At 37.9% G+C, this 19,667-nt stretch overlaps 2 protein-coding genes across 4 annotated transcripts; one reads left to right on the top strand and one right to left on the bottom strand.

Moving 5' to 3' along the window:
• Window positions 1–326: 326 nt before the first annotated feature.
• On the bottom strand, window positions 327–1,626 carry LOC113227488. The gene is made up of 2 exons (XM_026460427.1): window positions 1,592–1,626; window positions 327–858 (listed from the first exon to the last, which is right to left on the bottom strand). The coding sequence occupies exons 1-2, from the start codon at window positions 1,604–1,606 to the stop codon at window positions 556–558; spliced, it is 318 nt and encodes a 105-aa protein (XP_026316212.1). The 5' UTR covers window positions 1,607–1,626; the 3' UTR covers window positions 327–555.
• A 1,969-nt stretch (window positions 1,627–3,595) lies between these two features.
• Window positions 3,596–13,266, top strand: LOC113227424 (PRKCA-binding protein). Of its 3 annotated transcripts, XM_026460342.1 has the most exons (12): window positions 3,596–3,666; window positions 5,037–5,090; window positions 5,174–5,230; window positions 7,296–7,385; window positions 9,082–9,193; window positions 9,396–9,524; window positions 10,320–10,552; window positions 11,424–11,598; window positions 11,905–12,098; window positions 12,429–12,581; window positions 12,689–12,791; window positions 12,898–13,266. In XM_026460342.1, exons 4-12 carry the CDS (start codon window positions 7,345–7,347, stop codon window positions 13,264–13,266), a joined length of 1,509 nt encoding a protein of 502 aa, XP_026316127.1. In that variant the 5' UTR covers window positions 3,596–3,666; window positions 5,037–5,090; window positions 5,174–5,230; window positions 7,296–7,344. The 3 variants fall into 3 exon arrangements, with proteins under 3 accessions (XP_026316127.1, XP_026316129.1, XP_026316128.1); XM_026460343.1 differs by lacking the exon at window positions 5,037–5,090 and having other exon boundaries at window positions 3,599–3,666; XM_026460344.1 differs by lacking the exons at window positions 5,037–5,090; window positions 5,174–5,230; window positions 7,296–7,385.
• The last annotated feature ends 6,401 nt before the right edge of the window (window positions 13,267–19,667 follow it).

The following is a 19,667-nucleotide window of genomic DNA, read 5'->3' as shown; positions in this document are numbered from 1 at the left end:
ACTATGAATATTACACATACTATAAACATTATACAAACATAATGTACTATGTAATGTGCTATGTAATTACATATAACATATTTTTATACGAAACAGCCTATTTTTTTTTTATATTTTGTTGACCACAACCAACTTCAAGTGCAGATAACTTTTTCATAAAAAAACCGACCTCATAAGTTTGTGGAATTACATGTAGTGTCGGTGCCCTCACTTAGGTATCCACTATTTATACTACGTGCTATACAAATAGTGGATACCTAGATAAGGGCACCGACTGTATTATATGTAATCTAATAAACCGGATTCAGCTTTTAATTTGCCATCCTTAGAGGTGAAATATTTTCTTCAAATATGTATGGGACCACTATTGAGGTACCCCATTTCCAAGAAAAAAGAATCATTGAAATCGATTGATATCTGTTTTTGAAGTCGGTTACAATAAAATTACCTTATCCTTTTGATTCCTTATTTACAAAGACTCCTTAGTTACAAAAACACCTTAACTGTCATTTTCATTAAGTTACTTCTAAAATGCAGTTTCAAAATTTATTAAAATTAAGGCTGCAAGGCGTTTAAACCACCCAAATGTCCTTCATCCCTTTGTCTCTGCTTTTCCAATCTTTCTTCGTCGTTTCCATCGATTCCCAATCCAAGTCTTTCGATCAACTTCTCTCCTTTATCTCCATGAAGTTCTATAAATTGTCTCCTCCTTTTCAAAGCTACATCTGGATCGAATATCCATATTTGTTTGTCGTGAATAACAGGGTAGCCAATGAGATTAGTTCGAATAAATCCTGCTAGTGGACCTACTGGATCTCCGCACATCACTTGTCGATAAAGGAGTACAAAACTAATGAGCTGAAAAAAGTAAAATGTCGAATTTTTGGTGGGAAAAAAATATTTTTTAAAGTTCTAATTTTTGTAATAATGCACGAATTATTTAACTTAAATATCGAACTTTCAAAATGGCCACCGTAAAAATATAACGATTTCCCGCAAAAACAATTAAGAAAATTAAATTATTGAAGAAAAATTGCCATCCAAGATCTGGCAGAATGGCTAATTAGACACCTCAGCCTGTCTCGAAGGACGAAAAACTTTTCTACTACTATTATTAACTTGAATCGAAATAATTTCGTGCTAACCTAATGGTTTGACCTACCACTTCTCAAGTAGAGACCGTGGGTTCGAATCTGGGCTTGCACCCATGAGATTTTCGAAACCTGCACGTCGAAGAAGGTTCACAACTCTCGGAAAACGCTTAAGTCCTCAACCCGCATTGGGTCAACATAGCGGATTATGGCCTAAAATCTTCGCCTGAGAGGAGACACGTGCCCAGCAGTGGGATATATAAATGATGATTAACTTGAGTAACTTCACACAATCTCCTACACAACCTGTTATTAATACTTAAAACAAAAAAGACACTAAAATGTTCGATATCCCAGGTGTATAATTTATTATTACCATTACCTATATGGTATCTTTTTACGAAAACTAGAACTCTACATTATCACTTTTATAAAAAATTGTACTCAGACAATCATGTACAACGAACATTTCATTAAAATCGCCTAACAAAAATACTCACAAGTAACTTGTTCATTATTAAAAACAAGGAAAACCGACCCGCTTGACTATCAAAACGATACTGGCGCGATGGCGGAACGACCACCTGATGTATCGCAACTTCTACATTAAAGCAGTTCAGGTTTGCTTACTTAATCGCCTTGCCGTTGCAAACATAAAGGTCCATGCCTTACGACACTATTTATAAATAATAATCTTATACAACTTATTTTTTCTTTAACTTATGACCTTGCATTGTTAACGAAATTTTTTAACAAAACCGAATGCTAATTATCGTATTTGGTCATTACCTGCTTACCAAACAAAAGCTCGTTACATTGTACATTACTAACTCGTCATCAATTGCTTCGCAATAAATACGTTTGTTCAATTTATGTGGTCTCTGATTCAATGGGTGAGGCAACGAACTATTCTTCTTGTTGTGCAAAAATTGTAACTTCCTTGATGTTGGCCCGTAGGTCTGAGGTATTAACGACGACGTTAAGACTGCGTTATTGAAAGCATTCCGTCAGTCGTAAGTATGCAGTCTATGGGTCAACTACACATATAAAGCCCTCAGCACCCTATGAGTTTTGTATAACAATATATTCAGGATGCTGTTGCAGCTGGCACGCTTCTGCATTGCATCGGGAATGATTGCTAACTCTCGTGTAGATGGCATTGTTACTATTACGCCAAAAAGAGTCGCTTAGCGGTAGGCAGGTGACCTTTGATTCAAGTCACTCTCAGTTTCTCAACGTAAACTTTTGCCATTCACTGACTCTTTGAAGTGTAAGGCTTTAAAGTATTAAATTTATATGTTTTATTTTATATATTCAAATTCAAAGTTTTTATTTCGGACATGAATGAATACCGACAACAGAACACTGAAAAATAGGGTTAGTATTATAAATGATAATAATAACGCATGCACTCAACATAGCCCCGCACTAGGAAAAACCCTGTGTCGCGGGTGCCATGGACACACACATAGACAACCACAAATTACACTGAAACTCACGAGAGTGACACACACTCTGTGTGGTAGTTTGGCATGGTAACCGTTCGGCCACAGAGGCAGTTAATTATTAATAATTATTCTTCTTTCTCTCAGCGATAGACATTCGAGTCCAGCACTCATGTAACGAGCCCTAGACCCTGAATGTAATAACACTATATATGTAATAACCCTGAATATAATAGCCGCATAGTCACGAGAGTTAGCAAACATTTCCGATGCACTGCAGAAGCTTGACAAGCTGCAACAGCATCCTAAATATATTGTTATATATAACCCGTAGGGCGCTGAGAGCTTTATGGATGTAGTTGACTCATATGCTGTATCTGTAGAAGGCCTAACTAACGTCCTCAATACGCCTCGCAACCCTACGGGCCAACTTAAAGGTAAACACAATTCTTGTATAGAAACATCGTTTGTTAAGTAAAGTAATTGCGTAATTTTTTTCATCTACTACACATAATTCGGTATGATCCACAAATGCCTTCATAATTCCAAAGAAGTTTCAAACTAATACGAAACAATTTGGCACAATACAGCTTTTCGTAAGTAACACAAAAAAAAGCAATTTGCCGCCATTTTCTATGCTCGTTCCTCATTGGCCGAGCACATCGGGAAAAGCGAACTATTTTACCGACCGAAGCTCCTAAAATATAAACTCCGCGTAAAATCAATAATGTTGACAATTCAAGTGACGTTTTGCTCACAGAAAAATTGCTACAAAAGAATAGTTTTTAGTTACACTAACAAACAAAATGATGCAGGAATACGATGACGATTTCTTTTTCGAGGAGGACAAAATGTACGTAGTGTAAAATAATTAACATTTGAGGGTGTTTTGTGTTATCTCTAAAGTTATTATCGCTTACGTGTTTCCTGTCTATGTTGCAGAGTTATCTTTTATTTGTACCCGATAGTCTGAAGTTGGTGTTTTGCAGTATTTTTGTGTTTGTGCTTTGTGAACAATAAAATATTTTGCTCGTCAGTATGTGGCAATACAATCAGTTCCCGTTCAATGATCCCAGGATTTATCCACAATTACTCGACCCGTGGAGTCATGCTTTATTTGAAGATAAAATGTAAAAACAATTTTACTTATTTACTTAGTTGTACGTATATATTAACGATAATGCACAGCGAAAGCTCAGTACACAGTACTGAGAAACATTGTAATATCTTTAGTAAGAGTTAGTTTTGTCTTTTTAATATATAATAGGCACACACTTGGTCACAATCTCGCCTGATGTTAAGCGACGATGTGACCGACGATGGAATGCGTTTGCCTAAAAAATACCTATTCACTCTAGCCGTAAATGGCCCCAAATTGTACGTTTCGAGAAACACAGACTCTGGTAAAGTATTCCATTCCTTTACCGCACGCATCAGAAAGGAGGAAGCAAAGCGATTACTGAGAATTGGTGGTATACCAACGACTTAAGGATGGAGTGTTCCGGACCTTCTAGTTGACCGAAGGAGGAACGGTGAGGATAGAACTAAATTGAAAAGTTCCTGCGCACATTCCCCCAAAATGTATCCGATAGAAAACCGACAAGCAGGCTACTTTTCTGCGATGGTCGAGATTTTGTAGCTTCGGCTCCACAAGAGAATTGTTGTTAATAAGTCTCTTTGCTTTTCGCTCCACCGAGTCCAAGGCAGCTAACTGGTAATGAGCAGAGCCGTCCCAAAGGTGGCGGTAGTACTCCATACACGATCGAACTTGTGCTTTATACAAATTTAAAAGCTGTTCTGGTGTGAAGTACCGCCTGACCTTGAAAAGTATGCCTAGTTTTTTGGCAGCAGTTTTTGTCAAGCACTCGATGTATCGCCCAAAATTGAGGTTGGATGATAAGTCCAGACCAAGTAGCTCAAGGTGGTCACTTATCGGCACAGATACATGTCGGAAAGTCGGAGTAAGGTGTAGGGGACTCCGTTTTAACGACAAAAGACACGCCTGTGTTTTAATCGCATTAAACCTGACCCTGTTCGCGTCTCCCCAGTCGGAAGCCGCTTTCAGGCTCAGGTTCAACCGTCATTTGTCATATCATTTGAGGTCGACGCAGAGTCATTTCATTACGTTCGTCTCTATCACTCTTGTTTAATTCTTCCATATATATAATATCATCTTTCAGCAATGCATCCGTTTCGTCCGTAATTTTCTTATTCTGTTGCCCATGACCTTTTATTTGGGCTCGGTGCACAATGACGTTTTCTTCCTTGCGTCTTGCATCACCTTCGTCACGTTGTTCATTCCTTAACTTACCTTTTTTTCGTACTTTCATCGATTTTTTTCATTGATTAATTGCGTCTGGTAGTACCACATGAAATTTTTTTAAATAAACCATGAGTTTGTATATACATATTTACATTAAACTGTATTACCGCTTCTTGATTTGTTCTTTTACAATTTTTTGGCTATTTATTATTATCATTTTCTTTTTCTTCAATTTAGCAAGCCTTTGGATAGTAAATCAGATTCAAAGTTACTTGTTGATATTGAACAAAGGTAAGAAGGCAAGAACTACATTATGTGTATAAAAGAACCGATGTTTCATTTTGTTATTAAAAAAACCGTCTATTTTGGTGCAGTGCTTCGAAAACTCAAGAAATAGCTGAAAATATTCATGAAATCAAGATTGTTGAAGAGTAAGTACATGTAGTTTTCAAGTTTCTATTTAATAATATTATAGGGCAAGCTAGTCTACAGCACCCTTGGCTTTAGTTTTTTAGTACCTTGGTTCCTGGAATGTCAACATAAGTGCCATGGTATTGAATTTAAAAACACAAACTCATCTTTAGTCAAGTCCCCAAAATACGAATGTCAGCAGCTGACATACCAGGAATTATAGGCATAACAGTCACTGGCATACCTTTAACATTGATTGTAGGTTACTTTTTTTTATGATACCAAGGGACTGAATGAACATGTCGTGCTGGTGGTAAGCGACACGTTTGTCCATAACAGTTGCAATGCCACTCAGGGCTTTAAATGTTTAAATCACAAAGATCTGTGAGGTACTACGCCCGTTACCCTGAGAATAAGTTGACAAGTGTCATGTGTCTGTAATTTCACTAGCACCCTTACATTTTAAAACCGGAACGCAGTAATGTTCACATTACGTTTGGCGGTAGAAATATATATTCTTCTGCTACTTACTTTACATCTGCCTGCTTTGGCTTGTTACGTTTGTCAGATATTTTGGTTTAAATTGTTTATAATTACGGCCACCAGAGACAAATTAGTAGCAGTAGAGCTCCTTGTGAAAAAGGTGATCCAAGGTAATATTGCCACCTTACCTAATTCTGCCGCCAAGCGGTTTTGAAGGGTAAGGGTGCTGGTGAAATTACAGGGTACAGGCACATGACTTGTCTACTTATGTCTCATGGTGACGGGCGCAGTGGCAGTGCCTCAGATCTTTGCGATTTAAAGCCCTAGGTGGCACGGCGCACGATTGTTCGTCCCGTCACTTAATGTTATAAAAAAAGACAAATGGTGGACATTTGAGAAGGTACGGTTCAACATGTACTACACAGTTGGACAATATTTTGTTTCAACAGGCCACTGGGGCTCTTGTTTTATATACATGAATCCTTCACCACTAATGACCGCTATAACCGTGTACGACCAACTTGTAAAGGGACCAAGTGTTCGTTTATTTGAAAAAACTAATACATGCTATTTATTGGAACATGTCAAACAAGTTTGTATTTCAGATCCTGCTGTAAGGTCTTGGTGATTTTTTATTTTTCCAAATCTTTAGCAGAATTACGAACAGGCAATTATATCTTGTGTTTTATTCTGTATTTCCTGGCCGTGATTACAAACTCTTGTATATGTGCATGTATATCCATATTGTTTCCTAATCACTTCAACTATGAAAGAAAATATAGAAGAAGAATGCATGATCGACAAGGTTTATGTGATATTGAGAAATCTGCCAGACACCCATAACATGATCTGAAACTAGGCGCTTTCCTGTACTATGAGTACCCACCTAAACCACGAATTCACTTCAGGACACTACCTAAACCACTCAGATCAGAACCAATGGTTTAAGCTCTCCTCTTTCTCATTGGAAGTGGTATAATAATAATAAGATTTCCAAATCAGACTGATCAGAACCAATTTAGAAAGTATATTGCCCGAATTGATCCTACCTACTTTTTACAAATTAGGTCTAGCAAAATTAGTCTAGCTGGCACACCTAGAGTTAATTTCCTTATTTTGGCACTGAAAGTAGACAGTATTTCTTGGTTTAAGACCAATGGTAATTGTTATGACTGTATAGCACATACATACGTATACATATATAAAATAAATCTAATAAATGTCACGGTGTATATGACATTGAGCAGACACACACCCATTATTTAACTGCCGCCGTGGTCGAATGGTTACCATGCCGGACTGCCACGCAGAGGTCTCAGGTTCGATTCCCGGGATGGGAGAAATATTTGTATGGCCTACATTTATTTCTCCCGTGAGTTTGGGTGTAATTTGTAGTTGTCTATGTGTGTGTCCATGGCACCCGCGACACAGGGTTTCCCTAATGCAGGGCTATGTTGAGTGTGACGTTATTATTATTATTATTCACATAACAATAAAGTGAAGTCCGCATTGGGAGAATACTGGGTCACAAGCGCCTTGTAGTCAAATGTGAAAGTGTAGTTAAGACTTTTTAAATTAACATTGCTCTTAAATTTCCCACAGGCAACTAAAAGATGTCGCAGACTTTGAAACAAATTGTATTTTCAACGATATGCGCACGGAAAGATTCTTGATACACCATCAAGATTTGATGTGAGTTAATATTTGAAGGTATTCTGAGTGATCTAGCTTAGCTTTCTAGCTAGATAGTGAAGTAGAGTTTGAAACTTAATTCCAAATCAGTAATTACAACTGTGTAATGTCCCCACGCTAGCGTCTCTGTATCCTTTCCTTAGACGTCTATACCGAACAATGGGACGTACATACAAGATAATAGTCGCACATAAATGCATTATGTAGCTTAATAAATAGTTTTATATTGATATTTGTTTAATGTGATTTGTTTACAGATTTGCAATCCAAGATTAGAGTACAGCTAGTATTTTATTATAAGTAACCAGATATTATTGCGTATTTTCCATAAAAAATATTATTTACATTATTGGCTATTAATAAATAATGAAAAATCATATTTTTCTTTTATTTGAACATTTACCTTAGCTAGCATTTGCATTGCTAGATTTAGTTAATAGCGGGGAAAATAATTGGAAACTGCAAGAATGATTTTCAATTTTCAAAATATTTCAATTACATTTTTTTAAAAATAGATTAAATATATAAATTCAGGCAGTTTTCAAATCTATAGATGCTAATTACACATACACTTTTCAAATTAAATAGCTGATCCTCGTGAAACCAATGCCCAACAGTGACACATACGAATATATACAGATGCAGATTAAATTTGTACTCATGACACGCCTGGTTCTTTTGACAACCGAGAAAGTTATCACGAAATTTTACAAGTTTGGATAAAAAGTGACGGGTGGACCTTATTTTTCCGGTCTTAATAAAACATCGCCCAGCATTCGACGTGGTGTCCGATGGAACAGAATTAAGATTGAAGACTTCAAATCGGACAAAAAAGAGTCTGAAGTCAACGGATGTGATCAGTGCAAAATGCGGCGCGAGAGGCCGAAAACTGGTTTGAAAATGCCTTAAGCCGCGAAGCATGCAATGGAAGAGACCGTCATTTATTTGTCGGTTGCATCACAATTATCAAAACTAAGTGTCTACAGCATTGACTTACAAATAAATGGACGACGGGCCTAATACAAAAACCACGAAAAAAATGTCCCAAGTCAACCTATTTAAACGTAGTGACATGTAAAGGAATATGAAAAAGCTAAAACGTTGAATTTAAATTGTAATGTCATCGCAGTACTGTCTAATTTTGCTTGCTTCGCTGTCAGTCGAACAAACGAAGACTAAAGCGTGAATGACGCTCTGTATGCGATTTTAACGCCCTATAAGTTCGGACACTTTTTAGCGAGGACCCGACGTCCATATAATTGTAAGTCAATGGTCTACAGTCAATTTTATTTGGATTTTTTAATATACTTATATTGAAATCACTCCTTCAAGGTAGTTGTCGAAAGCGTTTTTTCCCATGCCCCTCAGATCTAATGTAGGCAATGTTATCATAGTAACGGGGTTGACTGAGTCACTAGGCTTGCCCTTACACTTACCCAACTGTAAGAACACTATCATGATTTACAGGTTACCATTATTGGTCACTATTTCATCCATTTTCTCCTCGGGCAAATCACTAGCGTCTTATCAGTACACACCTGACTCCAATTAATGAATTATCTTACTACGGATAAATTTGGTACCAATGGGTAAGAAAACCTGTAGTTTAGTTCATCGTGGGCGATTCTGTTTGACGCCTTTACTTCGTATTGTCAACCTTCAATGTCATGATAATAAAATAATGGTGATGTTTCAGGGGCATGACAGTAACATCTGGCAGCGTGACACTCGCCAAGGATGAGAAGAATCTCATCGGAATCAGTATTGGCGGTGGAGCTCCTTTGTGTCCCTGTCTCTACATTGTACAGGTATGTGTAAAAACTAAGTTCTTATGTATCAGTACTTAAGGTCGAACTTTATTAGTGGATAAAATTTAGTTACTGTAGAACTCATATGACCAAAAAACTGTCCTAAATCGTAACATGTCAGTTTATACATTTGAAACTATTCAAGAACTTCTTATCAACTTATATAATTTGACTGGCTTCATGTGGTATATCTACTTTTCAGATATTCGACAATACCCCAGCTTCGAAAGAAGGTACGCTTCAAAGCGGTGATGAGTTGGTTGGAGTCAATGGACAGACTGTAAAAGGAAAGACTAAAGTTGAAGTTGCGAAGATGATACAATCTGCTAAGGTTTGAATTACCTCCTAAAATCACGCTCTGAAAAAGAGTCATTAGTAAAGACATATAGTAACATTACCTATAGTATCTATAGCAATAACTGAAGAAGATAATTGTAACATTGTAAATTATGATTAATCATGCTAAACAATTATACAAAGTTATAAGTAAGATTAAAATATAGTTAGATTTGTATTGATCTTTGTGCATTTGAATTTTGTTCAATAAATATAGATATAGTAACAACGACTTATCAATTCTGTTTAAGGATTTCACAACGTTTTTAACCGACTTCAAAAAAGGAGGAGGTTCTCAATTCGACTGTATGTTTTTTTTTTCTTTTTTTTTTGTATGTATATTACGCGATAACTCCGGTATTTGTGAACCGATTTTCAGGATTCTTTTTTTGTTGGAAAGGGGGTACTTCCATAGTGGTCCCATTTTATTTTGAAGAAAATCATCCACCGCGAAGGGTGGCTGCTCACGCATGAAGATTCATTTTTATAAATAGCGCCTAACTTCAATTTAGGACATTACTTTAATGGTTGATTTTGCTATTTCTCCAATTCAAGGCGTTTTTCTCTCAATATACTTTGTGTAGTGTCGTAGTGAGAACCTATTTTTATTATCTCCAGTGTCAAGTCCTGTATAGTGGCGAACTAGGGGATATTTCAATAAAACTTAGCAAATAGGCGTAAATCCACGTACTTTTGAGGTCGGTTTTTTTAGTATTCTGTACTGAGGTTATTGTATTGTAACATCAAAAATGAAATCGCAAAGAATATAGTCTCATTATTTCCCTTTCAGGATGAAGTAACAATAAACTACAACAAACTTCACGCAGATCCAAAACAAGGCAAAAGCCTAGATATAATCATGAAGAAGATCAAACATCGACTAGTCGAAAACATGTCATCAGGAGCGGCTGATGCTTTGGGTTTGTCTAGAGCTATTCTGTGCAATGACACACTGGTTGCCAAGCTGAATGAATTAAGGGATACTGAAAGCACTTATAAAAGACTTGTTGAACATGCCAAAAGGTGAGTTACTATTTTCAAGAAGAATATAGATATTGTTAACACACAAACCTCGCTTTAGAAATCCATAATAAGCTATTCCGCAGACTTATGATTTCTACGTTGACAGACGTGGTCAAAATGCCTTTAGTATGCGTCTCATTTTAATAATAATAATATAATAATAATAAGTTTATTTCCTTCACACACAATTTCAATAATTAAACATTCTTAAGTAATAAAACATTTGTTGTCTGTGAAGGCTGGAGCCTAAACTAGGATATCCTGTGCTATAGGTCTCCAGGCCTCCGCCTACGGATAAAGTATCAATAAGACATTGACTGCGTGACGAATGATTGCTATGAGAGAAAGTTAATCCAAAATTTAGTTTATACAAATCAAAAAATTATAGATATAAATAAAATTCAAGACTAGAGGGTAAGTATTTTGTTGTGTGTGTGTGTGTGTGTGTATGTGTGTGTGTGTGAGTGTGTGTTTGTGTGCGTGTGTGTGTGAGTGAGAGTGTGTGTTTGTGTGTGTGGGAATTAACTATAACGGAACATGAAGGAGGTTTTCGGTTTCCTCATATGACAAAGTCAATAGCCTTTTAGTGACCACATTCTTACATTCAAACTTGTTTAGAGGATAAATATGTAAATCACCATTACATCCGTTATATAAGAAGGGCCCGAGGAAGCCGAAGAAGTGATGGGCAAAGGATGTAGACCACGCCGAATAACGGCACTTTTCAAACATAAATATTACAAAATTTGTAGAATTCCAAACATTAAAAGTAATTCCAATTTTGATCCTTTACGAAGTTTTAAACATGAAAGTTGTATATGAGAGATTATTTCCTTTTCATAAATAGAAACAAATTTTCTGTTTTTTCCAGAATGTTAAAATCCTACTTCGACCTACTTCAAACATACAAGTCAATAGGTGACATATTTGCAGCCATAGGAGTGAGAGAGCCTCAGGCAAGAGCTTCAGAAGCATTCACGAAGTTTGGCCAATATCACAGACTGTTGGAACGTGATGGTATTAAAATGCTGAAGGCTTTAAAACCTGTAAGATTCTTTTGATACTTATTTTGTAGTAGTTCTTTTGCTGATCGTGTATCACGTATATTTCGTTTGTCAATCGCTAAATTGGTCGCGTTTGACTTGGATTGAAGGTGTGATCGTAGATGTAGGTACTTATTATTACGGGCTTAATCAAGAGTGCCACACGCTGATTCACTTACAAAATATTCAAATTTTCTTTAAACCTTCCGTCGATCACATAACTGGTATTTAAATTGCAGTGTTGCAAAGTCACAGGAATTAAAATTTTAAAGGCTAAATTTTTCAAAGGCTTCTGGAACTACATTTCAGATTCTAGCAGACATGGGCACTTATCTAAACAAAGCGATCCCAGACACAAAACTAACAATCCGTAAATATGCGGATACAAAGTTCGAGTATCTCTCGTATTGTCTCAAAGTGAAGGAAATGGATGACGAGGAATATGGTTACAATGCCTTACAAGAGCCTTTGTACAGGGTTGAAACTGGGAATTATGAATATAGGTAAGTTTTTAAGCCTTCAACGAGTGAGGAAAACAGAAAACCTAAAACATCCGTAGAACTATAGTCGCCGATAAAATTCAAGGTCATATCAAGTTGTAATAGCAATAAACAATAAATAAGAACTAATAAAATTGTTTGTCTGAGACCACAAACTGGTAGACTCGGATTATCTTTAACAGCTTTCTACTAGGTGAAGCGATGACCTTGTAAAGATTAACATAGGAGTGGTTTTATTGCAAGTGCAAAGGGGCCAGGGGTAGTTCATTTCTAGTGATGAATCGAAGACATAAGTCCCAATACCGATGAGCATTTTTATTCTTTAACTTTTAGGTTGATTCTTCGTTGTCGTCAAGAGGCAAGATCACGTTTCGCGCGTCTGCGATCCGACGTTCTTGTGAAACTGGAGTTGCTCGACAACAAGAAGACGCAAGACGTCGCATACCAACTCCGTAGGTTTATCCAGGGGCTTGCAGTTTATCATAAGTGAGTTTTTATTCAAAAATCCTCTTTTACTCGCTGGGCTACGAAATAACCAAGTTATCAGCAATTTATCGTCAATGAAAATAGTGTAACAGATTTTTTATTTACAGTGAAAGCGTCGAACACCTAAAAGAAAACGCTACGCTTTTCCCCGTCGAAGTGGATCTATCACAGAATGCCTTCCAGTACAAATCAACAGGACCAATTACTTCGGTAACATTTTTTCGCACTTCGTGTCTTTTTAACACTTGATTTCAAATCAAGTTATTTCTTTGTGTATCTGGTACACCCGTAATAATGAATATTTTTTTATTTATAGGACAATCCTGAAGACGAAGAAGAAATAGAATATGCCAAAGAAATTCAAGAGTACCATGACTTATCAGACACTGAGATGAAAGAACCAAAATATTTAAACCGTCGTCAAAACAAAGACAAGGATAGCTCTGAATCGTCTGAAAAGCTACTAGCAGAACTCGATACTGATATCGATAATGAGAAAACAGTTAAAAGTCATGATAACTTGACACTTTTAACAGAATTAGGTTTGGCAGATATGACTACGACAGCTGTTGACGACTTTGGTGACTTTCAAAATGGAGCAATGGATGAATTCATACCAAAACATACTTGTGACGTCGATGATGTTTTCGACAAACTGATAAATGATCTTAATATTGGTAAATAAGGTTTATTTGTATATCGTTATGTTCTATTTTATGATGTATCGTATATTATAGATAGAGAAATAAATATTAATTATACAAAAATGTAGAAAAGTTTTATTCTCTTAATAAAAACATATTATAAAGGAAGATTATCTTAGCATATGTCATTATAATTTATATTGGCTAAGAAACAAAGGTTTTTGTGCATTTTATTTTATTTTATTTCTGGGAGCTTTCTGAACATTTTCATAAGAAAAAACATCAGTTCTAATAAATATGGTCATGGTTGTATGGCAAAATTTAAGACTACATTTTACATCATTATAACAACACGTTAAAAAAGTATACACGTCAAAAAAGTTTATAATTACAAACTATCAATCTTTAGCGTGTTTTTTTATCAATTCTTTCCATGGTCTTACCCAGGTACGAGCTTGTATGTTACTAGGCTAACGAGCGGTTGTAACATCCTGTGACTTTTGCATTATAATGATGTCCGGTAGTAATTATAATCTTCTTTGTATACTTGCAAATTCAACACACATACACTATCCATTTCATTCACGACTCTCAAATCCTTAATAGAATTCTAATTATATTTGTGTTTAATGCTATTATGTAGGTTTATATTTTGGAACCGATATTGGAATTGAGCGTTAAGCGGCAATTTATCTTTTGAAAAAAGACAGTAAATTGCAGTGGACTTCAATTTAATGTAAGATCTTTGATCTTGCTTCTTTGTTAAGCTTTGAGGGTTATGGTTATATTTAAAAATTGCAAGTGGCTTCATTTTCTTGGGGTTTCTCATTTGCCATTGCCATTCGGTGGCTATTTAAAGTCAGTCTTTCTCAACTGGGCCTTTATCTTCGGCCGTCATCGGACTCTTTTATGTTGTAGTATCCAGCTCGTTATCAGATGGCTTGGTATCCTATAGGACTTTTTGAGTAGCCTACCCATCAAAGTTTTGCTAATTATTACTATCATGCTATGCATGTTAAGTCTTGGAATCTTCCAAGCACATTTTTAGTACAAAATTGGCTTTAAAGATGGCTTTTGTTTCTCATATTGTCCTATTTGAGTCCTAAGTTTAAATTAGTCATAAATTTTGTAAGTCTTCCGAACAATATAGTATGGGGGACTCCTCAGTTGTTCTCCATATTTCAAATGTTTCGGCGGTGGTGGCACTATCAAAGTCACTTTCTCTAATTTCTTTCCTCCAATCAGTACAGTCCCTATTTCTTTCAATTTCCTATGTTTTTGTTCAATCAATTTCTGCTTCTCATCCAGAAGTTTTTTACCTATATCTTCTAACGTTTGATGTTTCTTGGCTAGCAGTTTTTGCTTTTGTGCAAATAATTGTTGTTTCTGTGCTATCAAATTTTGAGCTAACTGCTGTTTTTGTTCGAACAATTTTTGTTTAAACTCATGCTTTTTCGACAAAATGTTTTTCTTAAATTCAATCTTCTTCTGTACTTTAGGAACAATTCCTAGTATGTCCAATTGTTTGACTTTGTCGAAGTCGATAGTGTCTACGAATTGTTGGAAGCCGGCTGTAGCTTTGTCCTTTATTGTTTGAACTTTTGTAGCGACATCCTGTGTTAACTGGTCAATGTCCAGGGTTGCTCTGGATGTGTGCACGATAAGGAAGAGTGTTATCTGGAATTTTCAGTATTATTATAAAATAAACAGTATGATAAAGCTGACTACATTGCACTAGGTAGACAAACAACACTTCACCTGTCGAAGTCGATACACACTTTAAAATAATTCAGTAAATAGGAACAAATTTACTCATATTTATGAAAGCATGTTTAGTAACGAATAACGTAAGTATAAAAAGAAATAATACCATCAAAATAGACAACACTTTTAAACCATTCCACGCTCTGAATGTGTGGTATAATATAATAAAAAATAAAAAATATTAAATACAATAAATTGTTAAATTAAGTCCAAAGTAATTTCTAAGAAGCATTAATTAAATAGAGAGACATTTCTCTAAATTAGTTAGACATTTAATTTAATTACTGCGATATTAAATTAAGTAAATTAAAACTTACCAGTATTGTGTTCTTCATGGTGTTCACTAAATAGCAACACAGGTGATTAACGACTGGTGGTCATTGGTTACCACCGCCTAATATAATGGGCACATTGCATCTTGCTACACTATTTAGGTGACTTATTCTGATATAGATTTTGCAATATCGTTTATGTGTTAGTGTGCTGGTTTTTTGACGTTCAAATTTTGGTGCAAACCTTAGACGCCATTTTAAAAATATATAATGATGTGTTTCCAATGGCACTAAAGTTACAATGTTAACAAAAATAAATATATTTATGAGATTGGTACAGACTTGTTTAAATAACAAAATTAGTTTAGTTTTATCAACATTTTAAGAAATACAAAGAACGAACACTCAGAAAAAAATCCTTCGATCCGGCCGGATTCTAACCGACGTCTTCTAGCATACCGTGCCAGACGCTATACCAATTAAGCCACGGAACAAACCAGCGCACCTCACAAATTTTTCTTTGTCCTTGTTTGTCGTGTCTTTATATTTTCAACGACATTTTAGTCGTAGCGCCATCTATGAGAAATCTATGACAGTATTTCGTCACCCAGTTAGATACCTTTACTTCTGCCAGCCCCGGCTAGAGATGTCGCTATTCACTGAAATTCTAAAAATTTTAAATTTTAAACATTTTAAATTTTAAGAAATGTTGTTGTGACAATTTGAACCATTTAGTAAAAACACTAACAGAAAAACTAGTTTTTTTTAGCTGCAACTTTTTATTATTACCAGTCTATATAAGCTTCGCCTTGTAATAATCATCAAATACTTCTGGTTAAAGCTCAGAAAGTTCTATTTTAGTCAGCGGCTGTGCTCTATCAACGCCAACCTTTTACAAAGAAACATGCAATGCTTACTTACCGTCATTCACATAAGTGTACTGTACCTACTTGGTACTTGGTGTAACGGGCTGGTGTCCGCAACTCGACGTCAAGTATTTATGTATTTATTATGAGGCTTTTTGGAACAGAAATTATTATTATTGTAGTCTCCTCCTCCTTCCCCTCCATCGATCCCTCACTGCTGAGAATCGTGACTCGGAGCAAGTACACCGTCAATAAATCTTCTCCACTCCACTCTGTCTTCGCCCAGGTTAAGTGCGACATTCACCAGCACTGCCAGATTTCTGATGTAGCTGACTACCTGGTCACACCATCGTTTCGAACTTCGTCCTCTAGATCGTTATTATAATTATTAAAACAAAGTTCGAACACTAACAAAAAATCCGTTGAGAGACGCTCTGCCAACTGAGCAACGGCACGAACCACCAGACGTTTCGAATTTTTCTGTGCTTGTTGCAGATCTTTATTTTGGTTTTTAACGACTTTTTGCCGTAGCGCCATCTGTGAGGTATCTATTTCTTCATTCAGCCAAGTACCTTTACAAGTACCAGCGGTTGACTAGAGATGTCACCTTAATAATTGTAATTTTCAAGTTGATTGAATATCATGTGTGTTATTATGTCTATTATCAAAGAAAAATCTACAAAAATAAATTGTATTGTTCACTAAATGTAATGGAGGAATACATTGCTTATTTTTCAATCGACTTCAAAAAAAGAAAGGAGGTTCACAATTCGAATTTTTTTTTATGCATGTTGCGCGATAACTCCGGTATTTGGGAACCGATTTTCATGATGCTTTTTTTGTTGGAAAGAGGGTACCCATTTCATTTTGAAGAAAATCATCCACCTCTAAAGGGTGGCTGATCACGCATGAACATTCATTTTTATAAATAGCGCCTAAATTTTACTTGAGGAGTAATTATTTTAATGGTTGGTTTTGCTATTCTCCAATTCAAGGCGTTTTTCTCTCTCAATATACTTTGAGTTTTTTTTTTTTATATATATAATAGACACACGCTTGGCCGCAATCTCACCTGATGTTAAGCGACGATGTGACCGACGATGGGACGCGTTTGCCTAAAAAATGCCTATTCACTCTAGCCTTGAATAGCCCCAAATTGTACTTTTCGGGAAATACATTGCATGCATTCCATTCCTTTGCCGTACGCATCAGAAAGGAGGAGGCAAAGCGCTTAGTGCGAATAGGTGGAATATCAACGACATAAGAATGGAGTGCTCCGGACCTTCTAGTCGACCGAAGGAGGAACGGTGAGGGCGGAACCAAATTGAAAAGTTCCTGCGCACACTCCCCGAAATGTATCCGATAGAAAACCGACAAGCAGGCTACTTTTCTGCGATGATCGAGATTTTGGAGCTTCGACTCCACAAGAGGATTATTGTTAATAAGTCTCTTTGCTTTACGCTCCACCGAGTCCAAGGCAGCTAACTGGTATTGGGCAGAGCCGTCCCAAAGGTGGCAGCAGTACTCCATACAGGATCGAACTTGTGCTTTATACAGATTTAAAAGCTGTTCAGGTGTGAAGTACCGCCTGACCTTGAAAAGTATGCCTAGTTTTCTGGCAGCAGTTTTTGCCAAGCACTCGATGTATCGCCCAAAGTTGAGGTTGGATGATAAGTCCAGACCAAGTAGCTCAAGGTGGTCCCTTAACGGCACGGATACACCTCGGAAAGTCGGAGTAAGGTGTGGGGGACTCCGTTTTGATGAGAAAAGACACGCCTGTGTTTTAGCCGCATTAAAACTTTTTTTTTTTTTTTTTTTTGACGGGGGGAAATCTTTATGGATACCCCTGAGCCCAGGGAGACTCAGGGGTTATGTGGGGACTCTCCCTCCAGACTGGAGGGCCTACCCCACTAAAACCCCCCCGGGTTTCCCTCTCGCCGGTTGAGTCGGCGCCGTGGGATCAGTGAGCATTCACCACGACGCCCTGGCGTAAGCTAGGGCGGCCGGGCCCTAGCTTACGCCAGGGCTCCCGCGCCAACGGAGGGGCGAGTCGGTTGTCCTCCGACCCGCCCCCCAGACGAGTGAGGCCGTGCAATGCAGGCTCCGGAGTCCCTGTCCAGAGCCCGCTGGTCTCACTAGGGGATCAGGCGAGCAGCGAACTGCCTTCGCCTTCTCCCCGTACGTCTGCGCCGGAGCGGGTGCGCGTCCGCCGCGTCCTCGCGCACCCGCTCCGCGGCCTCCTTTTGCGACATAACCTCTGCGCAAAAGGAGGCCACCGCCTCCCAGGACTCCTCGCTATCGAGCATGGCGGCAACCACGCTCGGCAGCGAGAGGTCCTGCCCTACAGTCCCCGTCAGAGTGCGGCGCTGCTCATCCCACCGGCTACACACCTCTAGGGTGTGCTGCGCGGTGTCATCCGCAGCGCCGCACTCGTGGCACGACGGGGACGGTTCCCTCCTCGCCACCTTGTGCAGGTAGTGACCGAAGCAGCCGTGCCCGGTCAGCACCTGCACAAGGTGGTACGACAGTGGCCCGTGAGACCGGTTTACCCACTCTACGAGGACAGGGCGGATCGCCTCTATGGTACGAGCGCCATAGGGGGGATCCGCCAAGCCCTCTTTCCACCGGTCCCGCATGCGCTGCGCCGCGAGGCGGCGCTCCCGCTCCACCTCTTGGGGAGCGGGTCGCTCGCCTCGGTCCCTCATTCCCCGCCGGTAGGAGCCGCATTAAACCTGACCCTGTTAGCATCTCCCCAGTCGGAAGCAGCTTTCAGACTCAGGTTCAACCGGGTGACCATCGCCTCTCGCTTACACCGGATCTCTTCACTGTTGTCTCGGGCGTCTGGCACATAACTCACCGCCACTGTGCTGTCGACTGCGTACCCAAAGATACCGGGCATCAGCAGCAGGTCGTTGATATGCAGCAAGAATAGAGTGGCGGAGAGGACAGATAGTTAGTATAGTAGTGAGAACCGATTTTTATTATCTCCTGTGTCAAGTCCTGTATAGTGGCGAACTAAACATCCCCACATTTCAATAAAACTTGGCAAATAGATATAATTCCACGTAATTTTGAGGTCGGTTTTTTAGTACTCTGTACTGAGATTATTTTAGAATATGACACTGTAGCATAACATCAACAGCGCTATTGAAAATTCCGCCATTTTGCTGTGCTATCCGTTTAGATAAACGATTTAATTTTGTTATTTACAAGTCGATAGTTTATATACCGACACCCCGAAGTCTCACCACAAGGAATCTTTTTGTACCTTTTACGTACGAAACCCTATAAAGCTGCGGTCTTCTGTACTTACTTATAGTTTTTATTGTACAGAATACACCTCCAAGGGAAAGTATCACGCCAAACCAGGACGTACAACTCAAAATTCAATGCACAAACGTGTTCCGCGCCGGAATGACAATCAAACTTTAGATATATTTGACTCAACTTGTGTAATAGTTTAGCATAACACGAGGGAGTGAAATGAGCAGATACTTATAAACTGTAAGGGTATGCTGTTGATGCTATCACTTATTGGCA

Source organism: Hyposmocoma kahamanoa, unplaced genomic scaffold (assembly GCF_003589595.1).
Source record: "Hyposmocoma kahamanoa isolate Upper Pololo Valley unplaced genomic scaffold, ASM358959v1 210, whole genome shotgun sequence".
In the NCBI taxonomy this organism is placed as follows: domain Eukaryota; kingdom Metazoa; phylum Arthropoda; class Insecta; order Lepidoptera; family Cosmopterigidae; genus Hyposmocoma; species Hyposmocoma kahamanoa.
Note: the sequence above shows the minus strand (reverse complement) of the source record. Positions and strands in the feature narration are given on the sequence as shown.